This window comes from Eretmochelys imbricata, chromosome 8, assembly GCF_965152235.1.
Source record: "Eretmochelys imbricata isolate rEreImb1 chromosome 8, rEreImb1.hap1, whole genome shotgun sequence".
NCBI lineage: Eukaryota > Metazoa > Chordata > Testudines > Cheloniidae > Eretmochelys > Eretmochelys imbricata.
The window spans coordinates 21976475-22002080 of record NC_135579.1 but is presented as its reverse complement, the minus strand read 5'-3'; the positions used below and the strand labels follow the sequence as shown (position 1 = coordinate 22002080).

Genomic DNA, 25606 nt, shown 5'->3' with positions numbered 1-25606 from the left:
CTTTGAGCAGCAGCTGCCTTTCACATAAGAACTGGGAGTTCACCCCATATTGGCCACTTGGAAATAAACTGCAGAGGCCCCCCCAGGAATAGGTGCTGTACAGGGATAATCAAAGCTGCCGGCAAAATTAGGAGAGAGGGACCCACCAAAAAAGCGGTATAAGTTCCCTACATTCAGCCAAAACCAGAATGGAGGGCAGACCTTGTACAATATGAAGATCTGGGGTGGGGACAGGACAAGGCAATAACAAGGCATTTAGTCCTAGGGGAGCAGGAAGCCTGTCCTCCTCAGTAAATCCCAGAGACCATAACCTACCTTCGGATGACAATGAGTTCCAGTTGAAGAGGGTAACACTGTACAATAAAGCTATTTGAAATGAGTCGTCAATAAGGAGTAAACTTGCTCGAGTATATTGCATCGAAATGGGCAAAATGCGACAGACCGTGAGTCACATAAGTGCAGTGATTTGCAAGGTGAAGTATTGGGAGATGCAGTAGCATCCGATCATTTTGCAGTAAGGCATTTCTCTGTGCAAATGGGCTTAGACTGAGGGCTGTATTTATGGACACGGCAAACAGTCCAGGAAGCATGGGAGAGCAATGATGCCATCACATCACCAGATGGTTTAGTCCAATACAGAGATCCCTGACAGCATACCTGTGGGAGTGTGAAAGAGCCTGCTCAGAGCCTGTCAGAGACATGAACAATATTTCTGGGAGTCCAGATGAAGGATCACTAAAAAATCCAGATGAATGCATCTGACTCTAAACAGCAGGAACTAGAATAGCTACAAATCTTTAACCCTACAGTACTGCCCACATTTAAACAGCACTTGCAATGCGCAACACATTTCAACAGTCAAAAAATCCTGAAAAAAAAATGTTTATTAGCACACACAGTATCCAGACATCTAGAAGAAATCAGCAAATTCCAACATTAACTCAAATCTCTGTCATCAATCATCAGCACCACTCCCCACACTTCCATATGAATTTCCCTTTCATACAGCTAGAACCTTTGGGTAAATAAGAGCATAGAAACATATGAAAAAAACCATACAGAAGGTTTCCTATCAACTACAAGGATGTAACTTTTTGGAGATCAGCAATTCTTTGTTCATTTGACTCAGCAAAAGTGATATCAAAATATGTTGTGCTTTAAAATAAAAAAATACTAAAATATAAAAACTTAAATATTTTTAAAATCAGAGTGCTAATAGCAATTGATTTATCACAGCTGTTTCAACAGAATCTGTTAATGAAATATTGAGAATTTGAGGTCCACATAACATTCACATTTTGCGCTGCATACAGACAGGCTGCCAAACTTATATGATCGTGCCACTGGGAGCCTCATGGAAGAATTGAACCCCAATGTGCCCCACTGGCAAGATCTACAGAGGTCATGAAGTAAGGTGATTGCTAACATAAAGGAGAGTTGTCAGAGTCCAAGAGCAGAAAGCCATTTCTACTGACCAACACCACATAAGAACAGCCATACTGGGCCAGACCAGTGGTCTATCTAGCCCAGTATCCTGTCCTCTGACAGTAGCCAATGCCAGATACTTCAGAGGAAGTGAACAGAACAGGGCAATTTATCAAGTGATCCATCCTCCGTTGTCCAGTTCCAGGGCAGTCAGAGGTTTAGGGACACCCAGAGTAGGGGGTTGCCTTCCTGAACATCTTGGCTAATAGCCATTGTTGGACCTATCCTCCAAGAACTTATCTAATTCTTTTGGTCATCACAACATCCCCTGGCAATGAGTTCCACAGATTGACCGTGCAATGTGTGAAGTACTTCCTTATGTGTTTTAAACCAGCTGCCTATCAATTTCATTCCGTGTGTTATGTGAAGGGGAAAATAATACTCCCCTGTTCACTTTCGCCACGCCAGTCATGATTTCATAGACCTCTGTCCTCTCCCCCCCCTTAGTCTCTTCTCCAAGATGAACAGTCCCAGTTTTTTTAATCTCTCCTCTTATAGAAGCTGTTCCCTACTTATAAATCACGGTTGTTGCCGTTCTCTGTGCTTTTCCCAACTCTAATATATCTTTTTTGAAATGGTGCAACCACAACTGCACAAAGTATATAAGGTGTGGGTTTACCATGGATGATATAGTGGCATTAGGATATTTTCTTATTATCTATCCCCTTTCTAACAGTTCTTAACATTCTGTTAGCTTTTCACATTGAGCAGATGTTTTCAGAAAACTATTCATGATGAGTCCACAATCTCTTTCAAGAATGGTAATAGCTAATTTACACCCCATCATTTTGTATTTATAGTTGGGATTATGTTTTCCAATGTGCATTACTTTGCATTTATCAGCACTGAATTTAATCTGCCATTTTATTGCCCAGTCACCCAGTTTTGTGAGATCTCTTCGTAACTCTTCATAGTCAGCTTTGGACTTAAACTATCTTGAGTAAATTTGTGTTTGCAAACTCTGCCATCTCACTGTTTACCTTTTTCCAAATCATTTATGAATATGTTATACAGCACTACTCCTAGTATAGATCCTTGGGGGACCCCATTATTTACCTCTCTCGACTGTGAAAACTGACTGTTTATTTCTACCCTTTGCTTCCTATCTTATCCCATGACTCCAGCTGAACACACATTTGTTATCTAGTCATCTACATTAAGTGCTCAAGTTCCAAGGTTCACGGGTGTATTAAAGTGGAAATGATTAGTGTTTATGTGACATTTTCCCTCCTCCGCCAAACCTTCCCTTCTAATACACTTCTGTGTTCAGGTCAGGCCGTCATAAAGTGACTGGGAAGAAAAAGCCAAAGGGCCCAATTCCTCCATGGTGTAACTCCCTGAAGTGCAAAGGAGTTATGCCAAAGAGAAATCTGGCCCCCTGTGTTTAGCGTGCAAGCTTTACACAAACCATGGAAGACAGCAAGGGGACAGGAATCTCCACAGAAGAAATTCAACTTAGCCATAGACAACCTACACCACATGAGGGGTGTGTGTGTGTGTTTGAAAGGCAACAGGTCCAAAATTAGCCTAAGCTGTGTAACTCCTGCTAGGGAATTTGGGAGATTGGCCCAAAGGTTTGCCTAGTTGCACTTTCATTGTGGGATTCAAAGTGAAGTCGAAAACTAGAATCAACAGCAGCGATACCATGCTTCTCTCTAGCACATTTAGTCAAAGGAACTCACAGCACTTTATACACCTTAAATTAATCCTCACAACAGCCCTGTAAGGTACGCCAGTATTGTAGAAGTTACACAGATAAAGAAACTTAAGTGGATGCTTGCTAGAACTTCCCATGAAGTATTGATTTCCAGGGCTGAGATCTCAAGTACCTGCCTCAACATCCTAAATGGTCAGAGGCACATACACACATTAAGAAGTGTTTTGTAATGAAGAACTGGAACACTGAATCACCCCCAAGGGAACTATGGGTACCGTTGTCATTAAGAGGCAGTTTTGCACTAATCATAAGAGACAAGACATGTCTGTCTTTGAATGAAACTCATTCAGATGAATATGTTCTATGTTTATGGAATCTTCCCAGAAAGTCTTAATTTGTAGCTGCCTATTGAGGGAGGTTGTAATCTCAAGAGCCATCACAACAAGACCATGGGTACCTCTCCTGCCTTTTTCAGCATCTCACATCTGCAAAGGAATACCTCCGAGCTAGAGCTGGCGGCCGCACTAGACAAAAGTCTTTGGAAGCAGAGCCCAAACACCTGCCAGACCATAGGTTGGATAGCAAGTGAGAGGGCAAGAACTCCTGAAAGAACCACCTGAAAGTACAACTGTTCACCCTCCTTGCCTTTTATAATGCAGCTGATAGCTTGGGGTCTTCTCTTCCATTATTTCTTCTGCTGTTCATTAAATGAGGGTTAGATTCCCATTTAGCTCAGAGATAGACATTAGCATCTAGTAAGTCAGTAATGCTGGGGATGAGGAGTCTACCCATCCTTTCAGTTTAGCTGAAGGTATCACATACAAACTGTTCAGCAACAGAGATACACATGCCCTATGATCTTTCACCAGGCAGCACCAGCCAGACTGCCTTGAGCTAGAACACTTTTGGCCAGCTCCCACTCTTGACTGGCACTTGGATCCCTGCCTCTCTTCACTTGCTCATAATTGCTGCTGCAACTGATTCAAGGACACTTGGAGCTTTTGCTAAGACTTCTCTCCTTCCATCTAAAAAAAATGAAATAAAGCCTAAATTTGATGTCTATCCACAGCCAGGCAGAAATAGGCTATGAATTAGGGTTGGGAAAGTCATCAGTGTTAATTGTGTATCTGTTAGCTGGTATTTTGTTGACAAAATAAGAGATCATATTTCCCCTTTCAGGGTTAGTAAAGAGTGAACCGTTTCTGGTGCTTGGAAGCTGTAGCACAAATGATCTAGAGATAGATTTCCCTTCTCTTAAAAATACTTCTTGTTTGGAGAACAGGCCTAGGTCCTTGCTCAGTGGCTGAGACTTGAGAATAGTTCCTGCTCCCCCTGCCTGGTGTCACTCCCACTGTTTAACTTCAGTGAGAAGCAGACAGGTCTGCAGGGCTGTCCCTAGGGAGGTGTGGGGACCGGGGTGAAAGTGACATCACTTCCGGGACTGACTGCGCCGGAAGCGTCTAGGAGAGGCTGGTGGAGGCAGTGCCTTCCCAAACAGCCAAGTGTGGCTCTCCCTCCCCCAGCCAGCGGTTCACCCACCGCCTATGCGGCGCCAGCCCAAGTGTGGGGCTGGGAGCGGTCACCCTGATTCACTGTCCCCTAGGGACAGCTCTGCAGGTCTGAAGTCTTAGCTGGAGAGCAAACATTAATCTGATCAAGTTTCAGTTGATAATTTTTTTTTTTTTTAAAAAACCCTCATCCATACTCAAATACAAGATGATTAAGGCTTTGTTAATTCAGAATTGCTTTTTCTGAAGAGAGATGAGAAAAGTCTGGCTGAAAATGGCAGATGCTTTCACAGCTCCTTCTGCGTAAGGGAAATGGGAAAAAAAAAAATAAAAGACCACAAAAGAGTCTCACAATAATACTTAGCACTTAGCTAGAGCTCTTCATCTCTACGGTGCATCTCAAATATTATTTAATCCTCACAACGGCCCTGTGAGGTGGTCAGTAAGTATTATTATATCCCTATTTTACATATAGGGAAACTGAAGAAGAGTGGTTAAGTGACTTGCCCAAAGCCAGGGAAAGAGTATGTCAGAGCTGGGATTGGAAGGCATAAATTCCTGGCTCTCAGATTCTCTCTCCCCAACTCCCTCTTCCCCCAGTGTAAGTTTTGAGAGAGACGTGAATCCAACAGAGAAGGGGAGCTAGCAGTGCCACATGCTTCTGATAAATAGCAGGACTTCCAGTATTACACACACTCAGAAAAAGTGACATTAAATAATTGAGCCTCTTGGAATTAAAGCCAAGATTATGCACATGTTGTGAAGAAGCCAATGTACAATACAAACCTAGCTTAATAAATAAAGAAAAGACATGCAGCTGCTATCGCCACTGTGTGGCAGAGTCCTCAGCTCATTAAGGTCCCAGATCCCAGTGGGAGCACCCACCACATTACTCCTGCGACTCTACTGCCACACCAACTTGTGCGTGTCTGATAGTGCGGCCGTGGAGTTTATAGCCATCCTGAGTCACTAGGGCCACTGTGCCCGGCTGCATTCCCTCTGCTGGCACATGGCAGACTATTTCATGGTCGTATGGATCATATTTGCCACCGACGGGGTTCATCTTCTGAAGGCCATGCTTGGCAAATACTCTTTGCAACTTGGCCTCTATGAGGGAGAGGCCTTCATAGATCTTCTTGAGGGTTGGTTTTGGGTCACTAGGCTCTGCTTCTCTTGCAGCGCTCTCAGTAGTCTTCTCCAAGATATCAGCTACCTCCACCAGGTCCTTGCAGAAACTCTGGATCCCTGCAGCCACATACACAAATAGGCAGGATGTTAAGCAATGTCAATTCAGTGGTAGACAGTGCAAGGCTACAGCATCACCCTGGGCATATTGCCATGCCACACTAGAAGGGACTGATCCTAAGAGATGACTGCCTTCAATGGTAACTGAGGGCATTCAGCAACTCCTGCGACTGGGACCTCAGTATTGTACAGACAGTACTTAAGAGTGCACTACAGGCTCCCAGAGACCATAGTAAGGGGTGAAGTATATACCTAGGCAGATCAATAGCTATGCAATATATACAGGTTCCATAAAGCAGAGTTATTTCACAAAGAGTCTCAATACTTTGTTTGTCCTGTAACCTGGGACATTACAGTGAGACTTCAGGTGACCCCTGGTAACATAGGCGTGGTCTAGAATCCAAACCTTGTTGCCGTTTAGGAAACCCAGCTCAGTTTGTATACATTTTGGGCAGCTGTATATTTCTGGTTGCAGAGAATCTGATATGAAGATTGACCAAAAAAACCCTCTCTCAGGTGGTAGGCACATGTTCACTGAGGCCTGGTCTACATTGGGGGGTGGGGTGGGGGGAGATCGATCTAAGTTACGCAACTTCAGCTATGTGAATAACGTAGCTGAAGTCAACGTACTTAGACCTACTCACCGCGGTGTCTTCACTGTGGTGAGTCGACTGCTGCTGCTCCCCCGTCGACTCCGCCTGCGCCTCTCGTGGCGCTGGAGTACGGAAGTCAACAGGAGAGCGCTCGCGGGTCGATTTATCTTGTCTAGACTAGAGGTGATAAATTGACCCCCCTGGATCGATCGCTGCCTGCTGGGTACTATAGACATACCCTTAGTAACATAACAAAAAGGGATCTGAGATAGATGGGAGAGGAAAGGGGAAGACATTAGCAACAATTAAACACTGCATACTCCTTCATATATAGGTTTGACAGCTATGTAGAGAACCAATATGGAGGAGGAGGAGAAGAAAGAAGAGACGAGAAGCATCCATAGCAGATCAGATATTGGTCTATGTAGCCTTGCATTCGGGCTTATTCCAATGCCTTACTGAACCCCATGTCTTCCCAGCTGACCAATTCTAATGTAAAGCAAGAATCTTTATTATTTCCTTCAAACCTAAAACATACACTATAAAAACACCCCAGGAAATTCAAGAGCACCAACAATGTAGATGGACCCTGAATGCAATAGCTATTTTCAAGCAGACCAGGCAGGCACAAAGCAAAGGAAATATAGGCACTCTTACCCAGGATAAACTCCAAGAGCCTCCTGATGAGCGTTAACTAATGAGAAAAAAGGAAACTCCTAGGACTGATATGGGCTACAGAGCTTTCTATCCTTAGGTTTCTGGCTTGAATCAAAGTCATACCAGTAGTATCCTAGAGTGCTACCATCTGATGATTACTTGGCAACCTATGTGATATGAGGTGGACGACTCAGCCCAGTTCCAAGCTGACAGGTGCCCACATCACATAAAACCATAACTAGCATTTTTGATGACAGTCTAAGCAAAGGTGCCCAGGACTGGATTCTCCATGGGGACTGAACTATCCTCTCACCCCTAGAGGTAGTCCCTTCACAGAAGGGTTAAAGTACATTGACAGGACAGAGTTTGGAATGCTTGCTCTGCTGTTTCTCATGTTGCACCTGCTCTGTGGATAATCAAGGATATCAGTCTCCAGAGCTATCAATCCAGCCCATTTCACCAACACTAAGTTTACTCAACATATTTTAAGAATACATTAATTGAGAAACATTAATTGGCTTCTACCCCAGCATGCACTACATCCATTAATTTCATAGTGGAGGTGAAGGGAAGAACAGGATCTCAGTACTAGAAAGGAGATTGCGGTTTAATGACATTGCACAGAGCCTGGAATAAACTCCAAGTGCCAATTCTCAGCTGGTGTAAATCATCTTCGATGAAGTCAAGGAAGCTACGCTGATTTACACCAGCTCAGCAGCATTTTACAAATACATTCCCAAAATCCAAAAGGATGTATGGTTGATTAGTATAGATCATTCTTACAAAACAGACCTTGGAAAAAAGAAACAAGTCCTAGGGCTATCACCGAGATAAGCCCACAGGATTTGGGTGAACATGCAGATACAACAGCTAGCGAGTCCAGCCACCAGTCACTTCAGGCCAAACACAACAGGCTTTAGAAAGAACAAGGGCAGAAGGACGGGGAGGGGAAGCTGCTTATTTGTACTTTCTGCTCTGTTTCTTAACTTTGCTTAGCCAAGCAAGTCACGCTGCCGCAAACAGTGCCAGCAGCTCTTTGCTTACCGAACAGCTTGGCATCTTCCACAAACTTCTGTGTTCTCCTCCGGACGTTTTCAGAATCCGCCAAGGCTTTCCGGTATCGCTCCTGCACACACACAGCAACGGGCACAGGCATCAGACAAGGGGAGTGATCCATCACAGGGCCACACCTATTGCTGGAGAACCTTGTATCCCCCTACACAGACAATCTATTTAAAGAGATACTCCCCCTGCAAGTTACCAGCTCATGCTGGCTCCCTGACCCCATTTACAAAGCACACACATGCCCAAAGGCCTCTCCCATTGCTTGAGGCAGCAAAACTAGGAGCAGATTAACAGCACCCAAGTCACTGGTCAGGAGGATTTGGGGCACAGCTGAGCAGACCACTCTGCACGGTCAGGTCAGTCTGCTGTTTTTGGACCATTCAAGGTGCAGCTCTTGATGGATTCTTTCACTTAGCAGCTGACTGGGAGGTCTTAGCAATGAATGTGCAATCGGCTGATGCTTTGCTGGTGCAGAAGATAGCTGCTGTCAGGGTAATAATTTCTAGAAAGGCCCTGCATCTTTCCCTCTTCTTTAGCCTTTCCTACTCAAGGGGGTAGCTACAAAAAAAATCTCACCAGTGCAGCTGAACCAGTGTTGGCAGAGGTGGCACCCCTAGGGAAGATCAGCTCTTTTTAGTACCATATGAATTAACCCTGTTTGGAACAAGTCTAATCACGGTGCTCAAATCGTTGTGACAGTGGTGGCTCCTCAATAGAGGGCTGCCAACATTGCTCACACCCACAGTAGCTGAACCAGTTGCTCTCCCCAACTGGACAGTGGTGGCACTATGATAAAATAGTATTGGTCACCTCTCTCTCTCTCTCACACCCCCCACAACCCCGTTTGTTTGAGTGAGGAGTAACATTTCTCAGAAAGTGCCTCAGCTGAAGTGGAGTCTTTTACAATATTTCAAATTCTATTTTCACGTGCCACATTGGTAGGTTTGCCACCCTCATTTTCTTCTTATCCCAATGCAAACGTAGCAATGTGGCAAGTGAAAATAGAATTTGAAATATTGCAAGATGTAGAGACAACAGAGAAGTCCAATAAAATGGATTTGTTTGTAGCACTCTTCATAACGTGATGATGCGCAGGAGGAATCTCAAGAGAGGGCTCTCAACTCTACTGTTTGCCTGCCCTGTTAGTTTGTCAGGCCAAAGTCTGTTGCCCTTAAGGCACGGTGTATCCATGAGGGAGCTTGGAGCCGTCTTGGGGAGGAAGTTCATATAGTTAATACATTAGTGGTGTGCTAATTTACTATTTACTCAGGAACTTATAGCTTGGTGGATAAACCCATTTTATAAATGTAAACAGTACAGAATCTTAAAGGGATTCAGAGCATCAGCCAGTAATGATGGCTATGAATTTACCTTAATTGTGAGCTCAACTGTAAGAAGTGAGTGAAAGCTCACAAAATGGCACAATCTATAATAATACAAATTGATGGAAAAAGATGCAAAAGGGAGACAAAGGCTGAATTAATCCAAACAAAAAGTCCTACTGATGTAACTCAAGGACTGGGTTACAATCAAGCCTGATAAACAAGAGAAGCTCTCAACTGGAAATCAATTAACCAAAATCAGGGTGCTGGAAATTAAGCCTACTTGGTGAACATAAGGAGTTGGGATATTTTGCCCATCACTCCCTTTTGGGATCTTTAAAAGACCAGACTTTTGGGAGAAAAAAATATCAAGCAGCAGTTTGCCACTGCTGAAGCAAGCTTTACCACCATGGCTGCCACCCCCGCTGTCTCCTGGGATCCCACCGTCTATTGTAACACCACTGGGCCGTCCTGATCCTGAGAGATGCCCTGACCAGACTGGACAAGAGAGGGACACAGATGACATCACCACCTCCACCTGCTCTCTCTAAATCCCAACCACCACCTGGGATGTGACATTGTCACACACCTCCAGACCCATCCCAGGTGTCCTTTTCCTTCCTCACCTTATTTCTTCTCTTTCCTACCCATCTCCTTTTTCCTTCTAATAAGAGTCTGACTTAGTTGGCCAAGACTGGGTATTTTGCAACACCATTGTAAACCAGAGAGGAAGATAAAAGCAATGCCCTAAACAGCCCGATGTGAGTACAAGTTTGCCAGATCTCAGAGTGGCTAATAAGACAGTGCACCATGCCTCTGTTTCTCCAATAGTGAGGTTGCAAGTGAAAGTCAATACCAGAAATGGAAGTTGCATTTTCTGTCTTTGTTGTTCTTTTTTCTCTTTTGTTAGGTTTCAGAGTAACAGCCGTGTTAGTCTGTATTCGCAAAAAGAAAAGGAGTACTTGTGGCACCTTAGAGACTAACCAATTTATTTGAGCATAAGCTTTCGTGAGCTACAGCTCACTTCATCGGATGCAAACTGTGGAAAGTATTCTCTTTTGTGTGCATCTTATTTTGTGTTCTTGAAAATGGGACTGGACTTTAACAATAACAGCAGCTCCAGCCCATTTCAATTAGCTTTCTCTCTTTTCCCTAAAAAAGGGACAGTTATTAGGATCTTTAATACCATCGAAGAGCCTGTCAGCCAGGGAATTTTCCCCACTAAAGACTCTATGGCAAAAAGGAAAGGGAACAAGGCAAGCTGTTACAATGAAAGCCTTACATAATACTTTACCTGTTTCCTTTCTTTTCTGTATCTTTAACAAAAGATAAAAAAATTTTAATCATGTGTTTGCCATGAAACGAAGCAGGCTGAGATCTGTTTAACGTTGGATTATGACAGGGTCACATTAACATCTTTGACCCCATTAATTCAATTGAAATTAGTACAATGGCGGAAGGGTTACAGAACGGAAGTAACTCATTGCTTTGAGGTGGAAGTATGAGGGTGTTCCAGTTAAGATGATGCAACACAAATGAAACAGCCATCTCTTTCAACTGTGGAGAGTCACAGGGAGAGGACAGGGAGGAGGCGAAGTCTAGAAATGCAGAAGGAGTGGGTGAGCTAGGACGTGATTACAAGTTCACAGAGATGGGATGAGTGATTCCATTCTAAAAATGATGAGAGTGATTAACTGATAAGATGAAGGAACTGAGAGGGATAAAGGCAAGGGTAGAGGCTCCCACTCCACCTCTTCCCCCCACCCCCCCTCTTCCCGCCCCCCCCCCTTCTCCCTAGTGCCTCCTGCAAGTCCCTGAACAGCTGATTGCAGTGGGTGGGAGGGGTGCAGGGGAAGGGGCTGATCTGCAGAGCTGCTGAGCACGCACTATTTTTTCCCCTGGAACATCCATGGAGTTGGCGCCTATGGTAGAGGGAAGAAACACTGCTCTGCTACCTAAAGCAAGAGTAACTTGGCCACAACACCTTGTACCTAGAGTTTAGAGAGCAGGATTTCAGAACGGATGCTGATTTCCAAATGCATAGGAAACCATCTCCTCAAGTAAGAAAAGCAGCTAAATACATTCCACACATCAGGCCTGCCTGAGCTGGATCATTTTGCACATTTATCTGAACTGTATAAACCCTTCTAAGACCTGGTGATCCTTTAATGCCATAAGGCCAGGCTAATCAGGATCATCATCCTTTGAATTCTCACAAGACACAGGCAAAATTACTGCAGGTCTAAATAGACAACACTCAAAGATTTGAAAAGGGAATCTCTAACACACACAGGATTTCCTAGCCAGGATCAGACTACTTGGTTCATCCAGTCTGGTCTCCTATTTCCAGGAGTAATCAACAGCTGATGTTTTGGAGGAGGACATAAAGCACTTTGCTAACTGGGCATTGCCTCCTAATGTTATGCAAGGGTAGCTGGTTGTCACCCTGCAGCCTGGAGATGGCTGCCTTTCTGTGGTGAAGAGCTTTGGGATGAAAGATGTCATCTATAATGTATTCAGGCAGGTGGCTTAACAGTGAAATGAATGAGCCCTCCCACTTTGAAGGGAATGAACCCTGAAGACATGGGGATACCTTTGCTAAGATGCTGCTAGTGGTAGACTCACAGTTAAATCACGGACTTGTTCTTCCAGTTTGCTGGCTTTGAGCTCTAGAGTTCGCTGAGAAAGGGGATGTCTTGGCTCATCGCGGGGATCCTCTGGTCCACATTCATCTCCCGTGCTCCTCTGCTGGGCCGCAGTGCTGAAGACACACAGGCAATCTCTGAAATACAAGCCCAGGGCAAAGAAGGAAGAGAAACATGATCCAGAGCTCAGAAGGGAAGATGTTGCTTTGTGCCCATCATCAAGGTTAAAAGCACATTCTGTTTGGAGACACCTAGGTAGGATCTTAACTCATGTAAAATAAGCAGATATGAAAGGCAGATATCACGCTTTGGTGCTTAGATAATTCAGTGACTGGCGCCAGTCAGACACCAAGGCCTTGCCTACACTACAAAGTTTTGTCGGCAAAAGCTGCCTTTTGCCGACAAAACAGGGGAGATGTCCACACTACAAAGCTACTTTTGGCAGCAAACCTCTGCTGTTCTGCTGACAAAATAAAACCACCTCAGCGACAAGCATAAAGTTTTTTGCAGCAAAGTTAAAGCGACAAAGTGTTAGTGTAGACACTGCTGTTTGTTTTGTCCACACAACTGGCTTCCACCAGTATCCCACAATGCCTGCCTGCTCACTGTTTTGATCTCTGCTGCCTCGCAGGCATGTGCCCCTCCCCTTTCAAAGCTCTTGGAAGTATGTGACAACTGCGCCCTGCTCCGTTTGGGGAACAAAGAGCAAATCATTAACATGGAATGCTCCTGTTCTGCCCTGCACTAGGAATACAGCAACAGGCTTGAATAAGGGACTGGGAGTGGCTGGCTCATTACAAAAGCAGCTTTGCCTCTCCTGGAATTGACACCTCCTCATCTATATTGGGAGTGGACTACATCCACCCTGATCGAATTGGCCCTGTCAACACTGGGTTCTCCACTTGTGAGGTAACTCCCGTCTCTTCATGTGTCAGTACATTTATGTCTGCATCTGTAATTTGCACTCCATGCATCTGAAGAAGTGGGGTTTTTACCCACAAAAGCTTGTGCTAAAATAAATCTGTTAGTCTTTAAGGTGCCATCGGACTCCTTGTTGTTTTGTGGACACAGACTAACACGGCTACACCCTGATACTTAGCAGCAGGCAGACTGCTGCTGCAGGAAGCGGCGTAAGTGGGGGGCGGAGGGGGTGGGACAGACTAGTGTGCTGCTTTGACACTCCTCAGCACAGGGAGCTCACCAGGCTGCTCAGACTGTGGCTCCCAGCAGCTGAAGAGACTGTGGGAGAACTGGGAGGGAATCACAGGACCGCAGGCAGGCAGGCAGAGCGGGCTGCCTGGGGAGAGGAGGTTAGTTCCATCATGGAGGATAGTTCCACCAATGGCTGTTAGCCAGGATGGGCAGGGATGGTGTCCCTAGCCTCTGTTTGCCAGAAGCTGGAAATGGGCAATGGGGGATGGATCACTTGATGTTTACTTGTTCTGTTCATTCCCTCTGGGGCACCTGGCATTGGCCACTGTTGGAAGACAGGACACTGTGCTAGACAGACCTTTGGTCTGACCCAGTATGGCCATTCTTATGAGAGACTGCTGTGCCATGCAGAGCTGAGGGCTGACGTGCGGGGTGTCCCCTTCCCCCGCCTCAGAATAGGTCGCTCAGCCTGCTGTTTCCCCCGCCCCAGATATACCACTCTCCTCTCTCTCCCCTCACACAGTTCAGTTGAAAAGCTGACAATCTACTAGGAACTGGAAGCTCCGAGAAGGATGGGATTGAGAAACCTCCATCAGGGGATGCTATACCTGCCCCCCCATAAAGCATTGCAAACCCTTCCCAAAGCACCCTGCAGCGACCTATCCTGAGGCAGGAGGAAGGGGACACCCCCCATGTCAGCCCTCGGCTCTGCTTGGCACATAAGTCTCTCATAAGAATGGCCACACAGGGATAGCTACCACAGTGTTGCACTGCTCTCTGTGTCGATGCAACAGTTGTTAGTGTGGATGCACTCTGCTGACAAAAGAAGCTAGTGTGGACATGCAACAGTGGTTTTAATTAGGGCCGTCGATTAATCGCAGTTAACTCACACGATTCAATCAAAAAATTAATTGTGCTTAATCGCAGTTTTAATCGCATTGTTAAACAATAGAATACAATGGAAATGTATTAAATATTTTTGGATGTTTGTCTACATTTTCATATATATTGATTTCAATTACAACACAGAATACAAAGTGTACAGTGCTCACTTTATATTATTTTTTATTACAAATATCTGCACTGTAAAAATGATAAACAAAAGAAATAGTATTTTTCAATTCACCTCATACAAATACTGTATTGCAGTTTTCAGAGTAGCAGCCGTGTTAATCTGTATCCGCAAAAAGAAAAGGAGTACTTGTGGCACCTTAGAGACTAGCAAATTTATTTGAGCATAAGCTTTAGTGAGCTACAGCTCACTGGGGCCCCCTGGGGGGCTGTGAACAGGTTTCAGGGGAGCCACCCAGTAGGGCCAGCATTAGACTCACTAGGGCCCAGAGTAGAAAGTTGAAGCCCCACCACATGGGGCTGAAGCCCAGGGCCCTGAGTCCTACTACCCAGGACTGAAGCCAAAGCCTGATCGATGTAGCTTCGTGGGGGTCCCTGTGGCATGGGGCCCCTGGCAATTGCCCTGCTTGCTACCCTCTGATGCCAGTCCCGACTTTTATATGCAGAAAAAAAGTTATTGTGGCACAGGTCGGCCATGGAGTTTTCATAGCATGTTGGGGGGGGCCTCAAAAAGAAAGTCTGAGAGCCCCTGAAATAGTATTTTTCAATTCACCTCATACAAGTACTGAAGTGCAATCTCTTCATTGTGAAAGTGCAACTTAACAAATGTAGATTTTTTTTGGTTACATAACTGCACTCAAAAACAAAACATTGTAAAACTTTAGAGCCTACAAGTCCACTCAGTCCTACTTCTTGTTCAGCCAATTGCGAAGACAAACAAGTTTGTTTACATTTACGGGAGCTAATGTTACATACTTTTTATTTACAATGTCACAATAAAGTGAGAACAGGCATTCCCATGAGACTTTTGTAGCTGGCATTGCAAGGTATTTACATGCCAGACATGCTAAATATTCGTATGCCCCTTCATGCTTTGGCCACCATTCCAGAGGACATGCTTCCACGTTGATGACACTTCTTAAAAAAATAATGAGTTACAATATTTAAATTTGTGACTGAACTCACTTTTTCAATTCTGGCTCTCTTTTACCTGCATTCTGCCATATATTTCATGTTATGGTAGACGCAGATGACAACTCAGCACATGTTTTAAGAACACTTTTGCTGCAGATCTGACAAAATGAAAGAAGGTACCAATGTGAGATTTCTAAAGACAGCTACAGCACTTGACCCAAGGTTTAAGAATCTGAAGTACCTTCCAAAATCTGAGAGGGATGAGGTGTGGAGCATGCTTTCAGAGGTCTTAAAAGAACAACACTCTGATGCAGAAACTACTGAACCAACAAAAAAGAAAATCAACCTTCTGCTGGTGGTATCTGATTCAGATGATGAAAATGAACATGTCGCACTTCTTTGGATTGTTATCGAGCAGAACCCGCCATCAGCATGGATGCATGTCTTCTGGAATGGTGGTTGAAGCATGAAAGGGACACATGAATCTTTAGCGCATCTGGCACATAAATATCTTGCGACGCCGGCTACAACAGTGCCATGTGAACCACCTGTTCTCACTTTCAGGTGATATTGTGAACAAGAAGCAGGTAGCATTATCTCCTGCAAATGTAAACAAACTTGTTTGTGTGAGCAATTGGATGAACAAAAATAGGGCTGAGTGGACCTGCAGGCTATAAAGTTTTACATTGTTTATTTTTGTATGCAGTTATTTTTTTGTACATAATCCTATATCTGCAGGATCAACTTTCATGATAAAGAGATTGCACTACAGTACTGGTATTAGGTGAATTGAAAAATACTATTTCTTTTGTTTTTTACATTGCAAATATTTGTAATAAAAATAAATACAAAATGAGCATTGTACACTTTGCATTCTGTGTTGTAATTGAAATCAATAGATTTGAAAATGTAGAAACATCTAAAAATATTTAAACAAATGGCATTCTATTATTGTTTAACAGTGCGATTAATTGCGCGATTAATCATGATTCATTTTTTAATCGCTTGACAGCCCTCGTTTTAATTAAAGCGCTTTAATTAAAGCAACATAACTTTTGCCGACAAAACTTTGTAGTTTAGACAAGGCCTAAATTACTTGGAATATGTAAACAGAGTTCAAATGCAGAGAGCTGCATCTGCTCTTTGGGGAAAAAAGCAGATATAGCCCAGGTGGACAATAAAACTTATAACCATACAACTTGGCATGTTCGTATCTAGTTCAGAATCCTTGCTTTCAGGTTGCTTCACCTGCTGAAAAGTGTGTGCGCCTAAAAGCCTGGAGACTAAGCTACTGTGGTTCATGCTGCAACAGCCAGGTCACTCACCCCGGAGAGGTTTCAGAGTAACAGCCGTGTTCGTCTGTATTTGCAAAAAGAAAAGGAGTACTTGTGGCACCTTAGAGACTAACCAATTTATTTGAGCATAAGCTTTCGTGAGCTACAGCTCACTTCATCAGATTGATTCTAGAACAAGCTGGCTCCTACGTTGGCAGCTGAAATTACAGAACCACGAGAGTCAGGAAATTGGACTAAGCTGTATAAACACTAAGTACTATCCAGGTTCATAGGAATTAGTCCCAACACAACTTGGTGACTTTCTCAAAAACTAGTTAAGTAAATAGAAAAAAAATCAATCAGCATGTGAGACATTTCAGTCAACTTGCAAAACAGGCAGCAGGTTGCACAGCCTGCAAAATAATTAAAACATTTAGCACTTACGTGGAACTTCAAAGCCTTTGGCTAACACTAACCATAATGCCACCCTGAGAGCGGAGTCACTATTTAACGCCCCTAATCTACAGATGGGACACTGAGGCAGAGCAGCAATATCTTTCAGAAAGTCACAGAAAGAGTTTATGTCAGAACCAGGACTGCCACTCAGGAATTCGCTGGCTCCAAGTCCTGTGCTCACCCCAAGCCTGCTCATCATCCTCTCAAACTTCACACCAGATTAGGATTACATTCATAGTTTGGGGAAGTGTTCCTCCAAGAAGGCTCCATTCAGAAAGCACATTGGCATCTGCTGAACAAGAGTTTCTAAATTCTTGGGAGTGCCTGTTGAGCTCTCCCCGAAACCAAGATTTTCAATATCTCCTTTAAAAAAGGCTTGTTGACATGGTAACCAAAAGCTTTACACCAACCTATGACCATCAAGCCTAACTATTAGTTAACAGCGAATAGTGTTACAATTCCTCACTCAGCAGGCCACCTTCTCCGCTCTTTTGTCTTTGAAAGGAGGTTGTCCCATGTCCCACAAGACCAACAACCGATACCCAGAAACTTCCTTATCCCTTCCAAACTACATCTGCATATAAATATCTGCTAATTAGGTGCTTAGTGCACCATCTGCATGGCAAACTGTCCCTTTTAGTGTGCGGCAAGCCAGGGTGCAAATCTACAGCACACTAGTTTGCTGCACACTAATTTGCCCTGTGAACCCTGCTACCATGAGGTGGCTGTCCTTGCACTAGGCAATCCTTACGTAATAACCCAAGAACTATTCTAGGGCCTGTCTACACTAAGCTGTTTTCCAAAAAAATTACCCATTATTCCAGCTCTATCTGTGAGAGTACCAGCATAGACTAGGAGCTGATGGCTGCTAGCATTTTAACCACCACAGCATGGAGATCTGTTCTGGACAGAGGGATGTGATTTGGAGCACTTTTAAGGTGCCTACTGCTGTGATGTCTAACTGCCAGCCAAATCTATCTTGGTGATGGTTTCCCCCTCAAATCTATTATAATGGCTGAAGACTGAGCAAGCTTTTGCACTACAGAATAGACTTCACAGTGCAACATTAAAGAGATAGATTGAAGATATCTCAGTGTACAAACTAACAGTGGTGTCCCATTTACTTTATTAAACTTAACCACTATTGAACAGGGTATCAACGCTGGTTTAAAATTGAACCAAAAGCTGAGAACAAGTATGGTTTGCGTTCCTTATGTAAAGCCATAAACAACTTTTGACAAACAATTTTTATTTCTTTCCAACTTACTCCAGCTAAATGGATTCAAGAAGGATGTTGATAAATTGGAAAGGGTTTAGAGAAGAGCCACAAGACAACATGCCATATTGTAACTGAGTTCCTTGAATCTATCTATTTTGTTTAACAAAAGGGAAAGTGAAGCACTGATGTGATTACAGTCTATAAGTACCTACATGGGGAACACATATTTGATAACAGGCTTTTCAGTGTAGCAGAGAAAAGTAAAACATGATTCAATGCTGGAAGTTGAAGCAAAACAAACTCAAACTGAAAATACATTTTTAACAGTGAGGGTGGCAATTAACCATGGGAACAATTTACCAAGGATGGTGGTGGATTCTCCATCACTGGCAATTTTAAAATCAAGATGGGATGTTTTTTTCTCAAAGATACATTCTAGGAATTATTTTGGGGGAAGTTCTCTGACCTGTGTTATACAGGAGGTCAGACTAGATCAGTGGTTTTCAAACTGTGGGTCGTGGAATGTAAGGCACTGCGTCGCAGCGGCTCTGGTCAGCATCGCCAACTGGGCTGTTAAAAGTCCTGTCGGCGGTGCTGCCCGGCTAAGGCAGGCTAGTCCCTATCTGTTCTCACACTGCGCTGCGCCCCAGAAGTGGCCAGCAGCAGGTCTGGCTCCTAGGCCGGCGGAGGGTGGGGGTGGGGCCACGGGGCTCGGTGCGCTGCCCCCCTCCCTGAACACCACCTCCACACTCCCATTGGCTGGTTTCCAGCCAATGGGAGCTGGGGTGTATGAGGGGTGCCTGCGGGTGAGAGCCTTGTGGAGCTGCTTGCACGCCTAGGAGCCGGACCTGCTGCTGGCCACTTCCGGGGCGCAGTGCGGTCCACGGTGCCAGAACAGGCAGGAAGCCTGCCTTAGCACCCCCACTGCGCAGCTGACTGGGAGCCACCTGAGGTAAGCCCATGCCCCAATCCTCTGCCTCAGCCCTGAGCCCCTTCCTTCACCCCAAACCCCTCATCCCCGGCCCCACCCTGGAGCCTGCACCCCCAGCCCAGAGCCCTGACCCACTCCCACACCCTGAATCTCTCATTCCCAGCCCCACCCTGCAGCCCTCACCCTCGAACCCCAACCCTCTGCCTCAGCCCCCTCATCCCCAGCTCCATTGATTCACGGGCATCAACAATTTTCTCCAACTGGGTCACCAGAAAAAAATTTGAAACCACTGGACTAGATGATCACAATGGTCCCTTCTGGCCTTGGAATCTGTGAATGAGATCCTGTGTCTCAGTGGAGAGAGACTATCCCACTAAGAGATAGATAAAAAGATAGGATGCAACTGTCTAGCCAGTCATGCCACAAAAATGCAGTTCACTATCACAAGACAGAGAGAGGCAGAGACTTAAAAATAACTAGGGTGTGTTACTTTAGAATTAAAAGCTGCAAATGGCAAGCAGTTAATTAAAAGTTGCTCTTTAAAAAGAAGGTAACAATATTAACAGGTCACTATTTCCCATAATTAAAAGGAGACACACGTAGGGGGAAAAATTAGCTTAGATTTCAAAACAGATCAGTGCAAGTTTGGAAAATTTTAAGATTTGTAGAGGAAAAAGTGTATATGGCTTGAGTATATGAATTGTAATTATGACTTCTGATCCATAAACTTTTTACATTTCATTTACATAAACTTCAGTCACTGAAGTTAACAAACATGCAGCAGATGAACCATTCAGCCAAAATAGCCTTGAAATGTAACTGGCAGCTCAATCACCTACAGTTTTATAATCCACAGATCCAGACAAATTTTGCTTTAAAACCCTATATAGATATTTCAAGGTGTTGCTGCTCATTCACTTCCCAGGAACAGAAGTTTAGTGAGCTGATTGCATGTGACTTGTGGTGGGTGGGTGTGTATGCATGCAAGAGCGAGAGAGGAATAAATGAGCTAGAGTTTCAGCCAGAGAAACCTGCCTACGTGAAGCAGAGAGCTGCCTGCATGGACTCCCTTTCCAAGCTACTGAAACCAAATCCAAGTCTCAAAACACACCCTCATCCTACAGAAAGTCCCAACTCCCACATGCTGTTTGGATTAGCCTGCCTCATGTGGCAGAGGAGGAACAAGAGCTCTCTCACAGAGCAATGTTTAAAAAGGGTTTGCTCAGAACTGCCATATGGAATGGAACACAGGAAAAAGCTGCACAGTTTGCTTCTTCCTAAGAGATATGAGGCGCATACTACACTAAGGAAACAAACAAGTGTTTATCTGCAGCTACTGTAATACTGTCCCGCCTTCCAGACACAGTGTTAACCCCAGTTTTCCTAGGAATAGAGAGACAAGGTGGGTGAGGTATCATCTTTTATTGGACCAACTTCTTTGAAGATGAGCTCTGTGTAGCTCAAAAGTTTGTCTCTTTCACTAACAGAAGTTGATCCAATAAGACATTACCTCACCCACCTTACATCTCTAATATCCTGTGACCAACATAGCCACATCAACACTGAAAACAACTATGAATAGAGAGTAATTATACGAGAGGAAGTTAGGAAATTCTGACATGACAGTGACAGCACTGGGGAAATCTCTGAAGGAGTGAGCTGGATGTGAAAGACTCTGAAACCAGAGCCCGAGATGGGCAGATCAGTGGGGGTAGAAGAGGATTTAGGGGACAACACCCAAATCTATCCATATAGTTTAATCCAGTTATCCTTAAACCTCAGACTTTAAATGATGAGACGGGTAGGTGTGTGATAAGATACATAGCACCATCTCTCCTTCCACCTTACAGGATGTCAAACAACAGTCTGAAGTTCCCTAATCCACTTTCTGAACACCCACCTGTCTCATATTATCTCTTCTCCCAATTCAAGCTTCTCTCCATGTTCCCTTTTTGGATGTGAGGAAGCCTGCTTCTCTAATGATAATCAGTTACACATCCCAGGCACACATGTCAAAGACCCAGGACAGACAATCCAATCTGAATGTCACTTTCTGCAATGCAATCATCCACCTAACAGTCACTTTATTAGCATGACAGTGTGCAATTGGAGGATACATTTAACATTTTGCATCTATGGACTGGTTTCACACTACTGATGCGGCTTGACTGTCTGTCATGAACAATCCCAATGACACCATCTACAGATCAGAGGCCACACCTATTTCAAGCTGACAGCACATTTACAAGGATAATTACCCAGTACACAAGAGTGCATGAAGGGGAGGATTTCTGGACATAACATGCTTTTACTACAAACCCCAAGCCCAGCAGTTCCCAAAGCACATATGGGAACTCTCCATTTTATTTTGCTTAAATTTTCTTCTTATTTCCCTTTAGAGTGATAAATCTGGAATAAACCTGTGAGCCCTTTGTCTTTCCCCTTCTCTGCTGTCTGCATTTCAACCAAGGAACCAACTAGTAGACATCAGTTGTGCTTTAACACAAGGTCTGAAGTGGGACTCACGTAGAATGGACACTCCAAGTTAAGCCTCCAGGTTAAATCACCCAAAACAGAAGTCAACTACCCCAATCAGATACACAGTACAACTGTATTCAAATCTTGCTAGAAACTAAGCCCAAGAAACACTTTAAGAATATAAAATATTAGGTTATGTATGTAATGGACAAAGCAGCAACACTACACTAATTGACAAATTTAAAAGCCTTTTGCAAGGTGTTTATAGAGGCACAGAACTGTATTCATAAGGCCACTTGTCTGCTTTTCTAACACTGAGATAAAGTCAGTGGGAGGCGAGGGCAGAACTTGTCCCACTGCATTTACTATACAACCACTTCCTTTTAGAGGCAAGCTGAACTGTTCAAAGAATGTGCTTTTCGAAATATATCTTGCTTTCACGATTATTGTTTGCAGTGTTGCTATAGCCATGTTGATGCCAGGATATTAGCGATATAAGGTGGGTGAGGTAATATCTTTTATTGGACCAGCTTCTTTTGGTGAAAGAGAAAGAGGAAAAGCACTAGGCATCTGCCTGAAGAGCTCTGTGTAAGCTTGAAAGCTTCCTGTTTCACCAGCAGAAGTTGGCCCAATAAAAGATATTACGTCTCCACTTTGTGTCTCTTATTTCTGATTAGTTATCTGAAAATCCATTTAATACACATTCAGATTCCATTAAGATAGCTATGTCTATACCCAGGATGTTTCACCAAATTTTTCCAAAGGTTCATTGCACCAGTGGGATCCCCTGCGTAAGCAAGTTTCCTGCAGCCGAGACCCACTTCTAAAACTATTTTAGTTAAACCTTCTGTAAGCTCATGTATTTAGAAGAGTTTTTACAACAGGTTCAGCCACAGGGAGCCTGTCCACACTACGCCCTCCATCAGTGCAGCAGAAGCAATGGGAACTTGTGTGCCATTTTCCCTTGTGTAGCCAAGACTGGTTTTTATGGTTTGTTTTTTTTTTTTTAATTCTAGACAACAATTTGCTTTCTATATACACACTGCACCAATTCCATACCTAGAGCTTTGTCAGCATATACTAATTTCCCCACACATATGCCCCAATATGATTATTTATTTGTATTATTGCAGTCTCTAGATGACCTGGTCATGGACCAGCTGCAGCTACATTTGTTTCTGGCCTCAAAAAGAAACAGGGGCCACCCACGTTCTCATTAAAAGCCTTAAAAATGACCGCAGTGAACACGCCTCCAACAAGGTCTATGGTTGGAGCTTTCCTGAAATACATAGACTGAATTACTAGCCCTTGTGCCCCAGAAGTGATTAACACCTGTTCCTCCTTACTTTCAGTTACCTTCTCCTCCTCTCAGTACCAGCACCCAGCAATTTTTCTTCCTTTTATTGCTAGAGATTAAATTAAATATAGTACCTATTTACACCTGATTTAGGAACAGGAAGGACAAGCTGAAAACAGAAGTGCAAGTCAAGGGGGGGGTCGGCTCACTGCTGGGAGGGGCCCCCTCCCCTCTGCGGGCCAGGCCAGCACTCAGCAGGGGCCCTGGCCCGGGGAGCGGCTTGAGGCTGCTGGCCCTGCTCCCCCGCGGGTGGGAGGCGCACAGCCCCAGGTGAAAACCATGCCCGAGGCCCTCAAGGTGGCCTCCCAAAACGGAGGAGCTCGGACCACGGGCCGCGTTTTAAGGTTTTAACCTGGCTGCGCTCCGACGTCTTCCCCCTCCTCCACAGTAGCGCACACTGGCGCCCCCCACCCCCCCAGTCCAGCCCCGTCTGCCTGGGCAGGGCAACGGACCCCAACCGCGCCGCGCCCCCCCCCCCAGCCCCGTCTGCCTGGGCAGGGCACCGGACCCCGGCCGCGCCGCGCCCCCCCCCCCCCCAGCCCCGTCTGCCTGGGCAGGGCACCGGACCCCGGCCGCGCCGCGGCCCCCCCCCCCAGCCCCGTCTGCCTGGGCAGGGCACCGGACCCCGGCCGCGCCGCGCCCCTCCCCCTCCCCCTCCAGCCCCGTCTGCCTGGGCAGGGCACCGGACCCCGGCCGCGCCCCCCCCCCCTCCAGCCCCGTCTGCCTGGGCAGGGCACCGGACCCCGGCCGCGCCGCGCCCCCCCCCTCCCCCTCCCCCTCCAGCCCCGTCTGCCTGGGCAGGGCACCGGACCCCGGCCGCGCCCCCCCCCCCTCCAGCCCCGTCTGCCTGGGCAGGGCACCGGACCCCGGCCGCGCCCCCCCCCCCTCCAGCCCCGTCTGCCTGGGCAGGGCACCGGACCCCGGCCGCGCCCCCCCCCCCTCCAGCCCCGTCTGCCTGGGCAGGGCACCGGACCCCGGCCGCGCCGCGCCCCCCGTCCAGCCCCGTCTGCCTGGGCAGGGCACCGGACCCCGGCCGCGCCGCGCCCCCCCCTCCAGCCCCGTCTGCCTGGGCAGGGCACCGGACCCCGGCCGCGCCGCGCCCCCCCCTCCAGCCCCGTCTGCCTGGGCAGGGCACCGGACCCCGGCCGCGCCGCGCCCCCCCCTCCAGCCCCGTCTGCCTGGGCAGGGCACCGGACCCCGGCCGCGCCGCGCCCCCCCCTCCAGCCCCGTCTGCCTGGGCAGGGCACCGGACCCCGGCCGCGCCGCGCCCCCCCCTCCAGCCCCGTCTGCCTGGGCAGGGCACCGGACCCCGGCCGCGCCGCGCCCCCCCCTCCAGCCCCGTCTGCCTGGGCAGGGCACCGGAGCAGCAGCCAGGCAGTACTTAGCAGTGGCACACAGCTCACCCGAGAGTGCAGCCGCCCGGGCTCCCTTGCTAGCCCGCAGTGGATCAGCGGCCAAGCCCCCCACGCCCGCCTCCCTGCACAGCGCGGACAGCCCAAGCACCACGGTGATGGGCACACAGAGAGCACGGGGGGCAGGGGAGCGATCGGGGCCAGGAAACGCTGTGGACGGGGCCCCTGTGTGATAGGACGAGTAGCCGGCTCCCCCCGCCTTACCTGCTGGGCCGCCGAGCGCCCAACGAGAGCAGCGAGATGAGGTAGTGCCGGGCCGTCCGCAGGGACCTGCCAGCCATGCTCCCGCCTCCCTCCCTTGGTCCGCTGGCGTGTGACTGAGCGCCTCCCGCCGGGCAATGCGCCCGCCCCCAGCAGAACTACAGGCCCCGTCGGCCCCCGCGCCGCGGCGTCATGGACTCCAACTCCCATTAGCCCCCGCGTCAGCGGGCACAGACCTATGTACATGCTGCCGGCAGCACAGGGCGGTGGGGACTATAACTCCCATTAGCCACTGCACACGCGGCGGCGCTCCCCATCCCGGCAGGCACCGCGCGGAGCTGCCCTTTAAGCCAGGGCTTGGGCGCCTGTCGCTGGAGCGTGGCGCTGGCAGGAGGATCATCCTTGCTCTCACCCCCGGGTCCTAGTGCCGCCGGCGGCTGCAATATTACACGCCGCCGCCCGTAGCGGTGCCTGGCGTCTAGACCAGGGGTTGGCAACTGTTCAGAAGTGGTGTGCCAAGTCTTCCTTTATTCACTCCAGTTTAAGGTCTCCCGTGCCAGTAATACATACAGAGGGTCTCTTTCTATAAGTCTATAATAGATAACTAAACTGTTGTTAGATGTAAAGTAAATAAGGTTTTTAAAATGTTTAAGAAGCTTCATTTAAAATTAAATTAAAATGCAGATGGCCAGGACCCAGGCAGGATGAATGCCACTGAAAATCGGCTTCTGTGCCGCCTTTGGCATGTGAGCCATAGGTTGCCTATCCCCAGTCTCAACTCTAGAGGTCCCTTGGGCTGCCCTGCCCAGGCTCTGGTGCAGGTTGGAGGAGGTAGCCTGTCCCAAGCTGCCCCCTCTGTGAGATATGGGTTGCCTGTCTTGCATAGTCTGGTGGCTCTGCCCTCCCCCATCTTCTGGAGGCAGGTAGAGTTGCTAATTTTCTAATCGCACAGAAATGAATACC

At 46.6% G+C, this 25606-nt stretch overlaps 1 protein-coding gene across 1 annotated transcript; it reads right to left on the bottom strand.

Moving 5' to 3' along the window:
• Positions 1–866: 866 nt before the first annotated feature.
• On the bottom strand, positions 867–24770 carry GRPEL2 (GrpE like 2, mitochondrial). Its single transcript, XM_077824559.1, has 4 exons — positions 24647–24770; positions 12158–12314; positions 8190–8271; positions 867–5895 (listed from the first exon to the last, which is right to left on the bottom strand). The coding sequence occupies exons 1-4, from the start codon at positions 24721–24723 to the stop codon at positions 5540–5542; spliced, it is 672 nt and encodes a 223-aa protein (XP_077680685.1). The 5' UTR covers positions 24724–24770; the 3' UTR covers positions 867–5539.
• Positions 24771–25606: the final 836 nt, after the last annotated feature.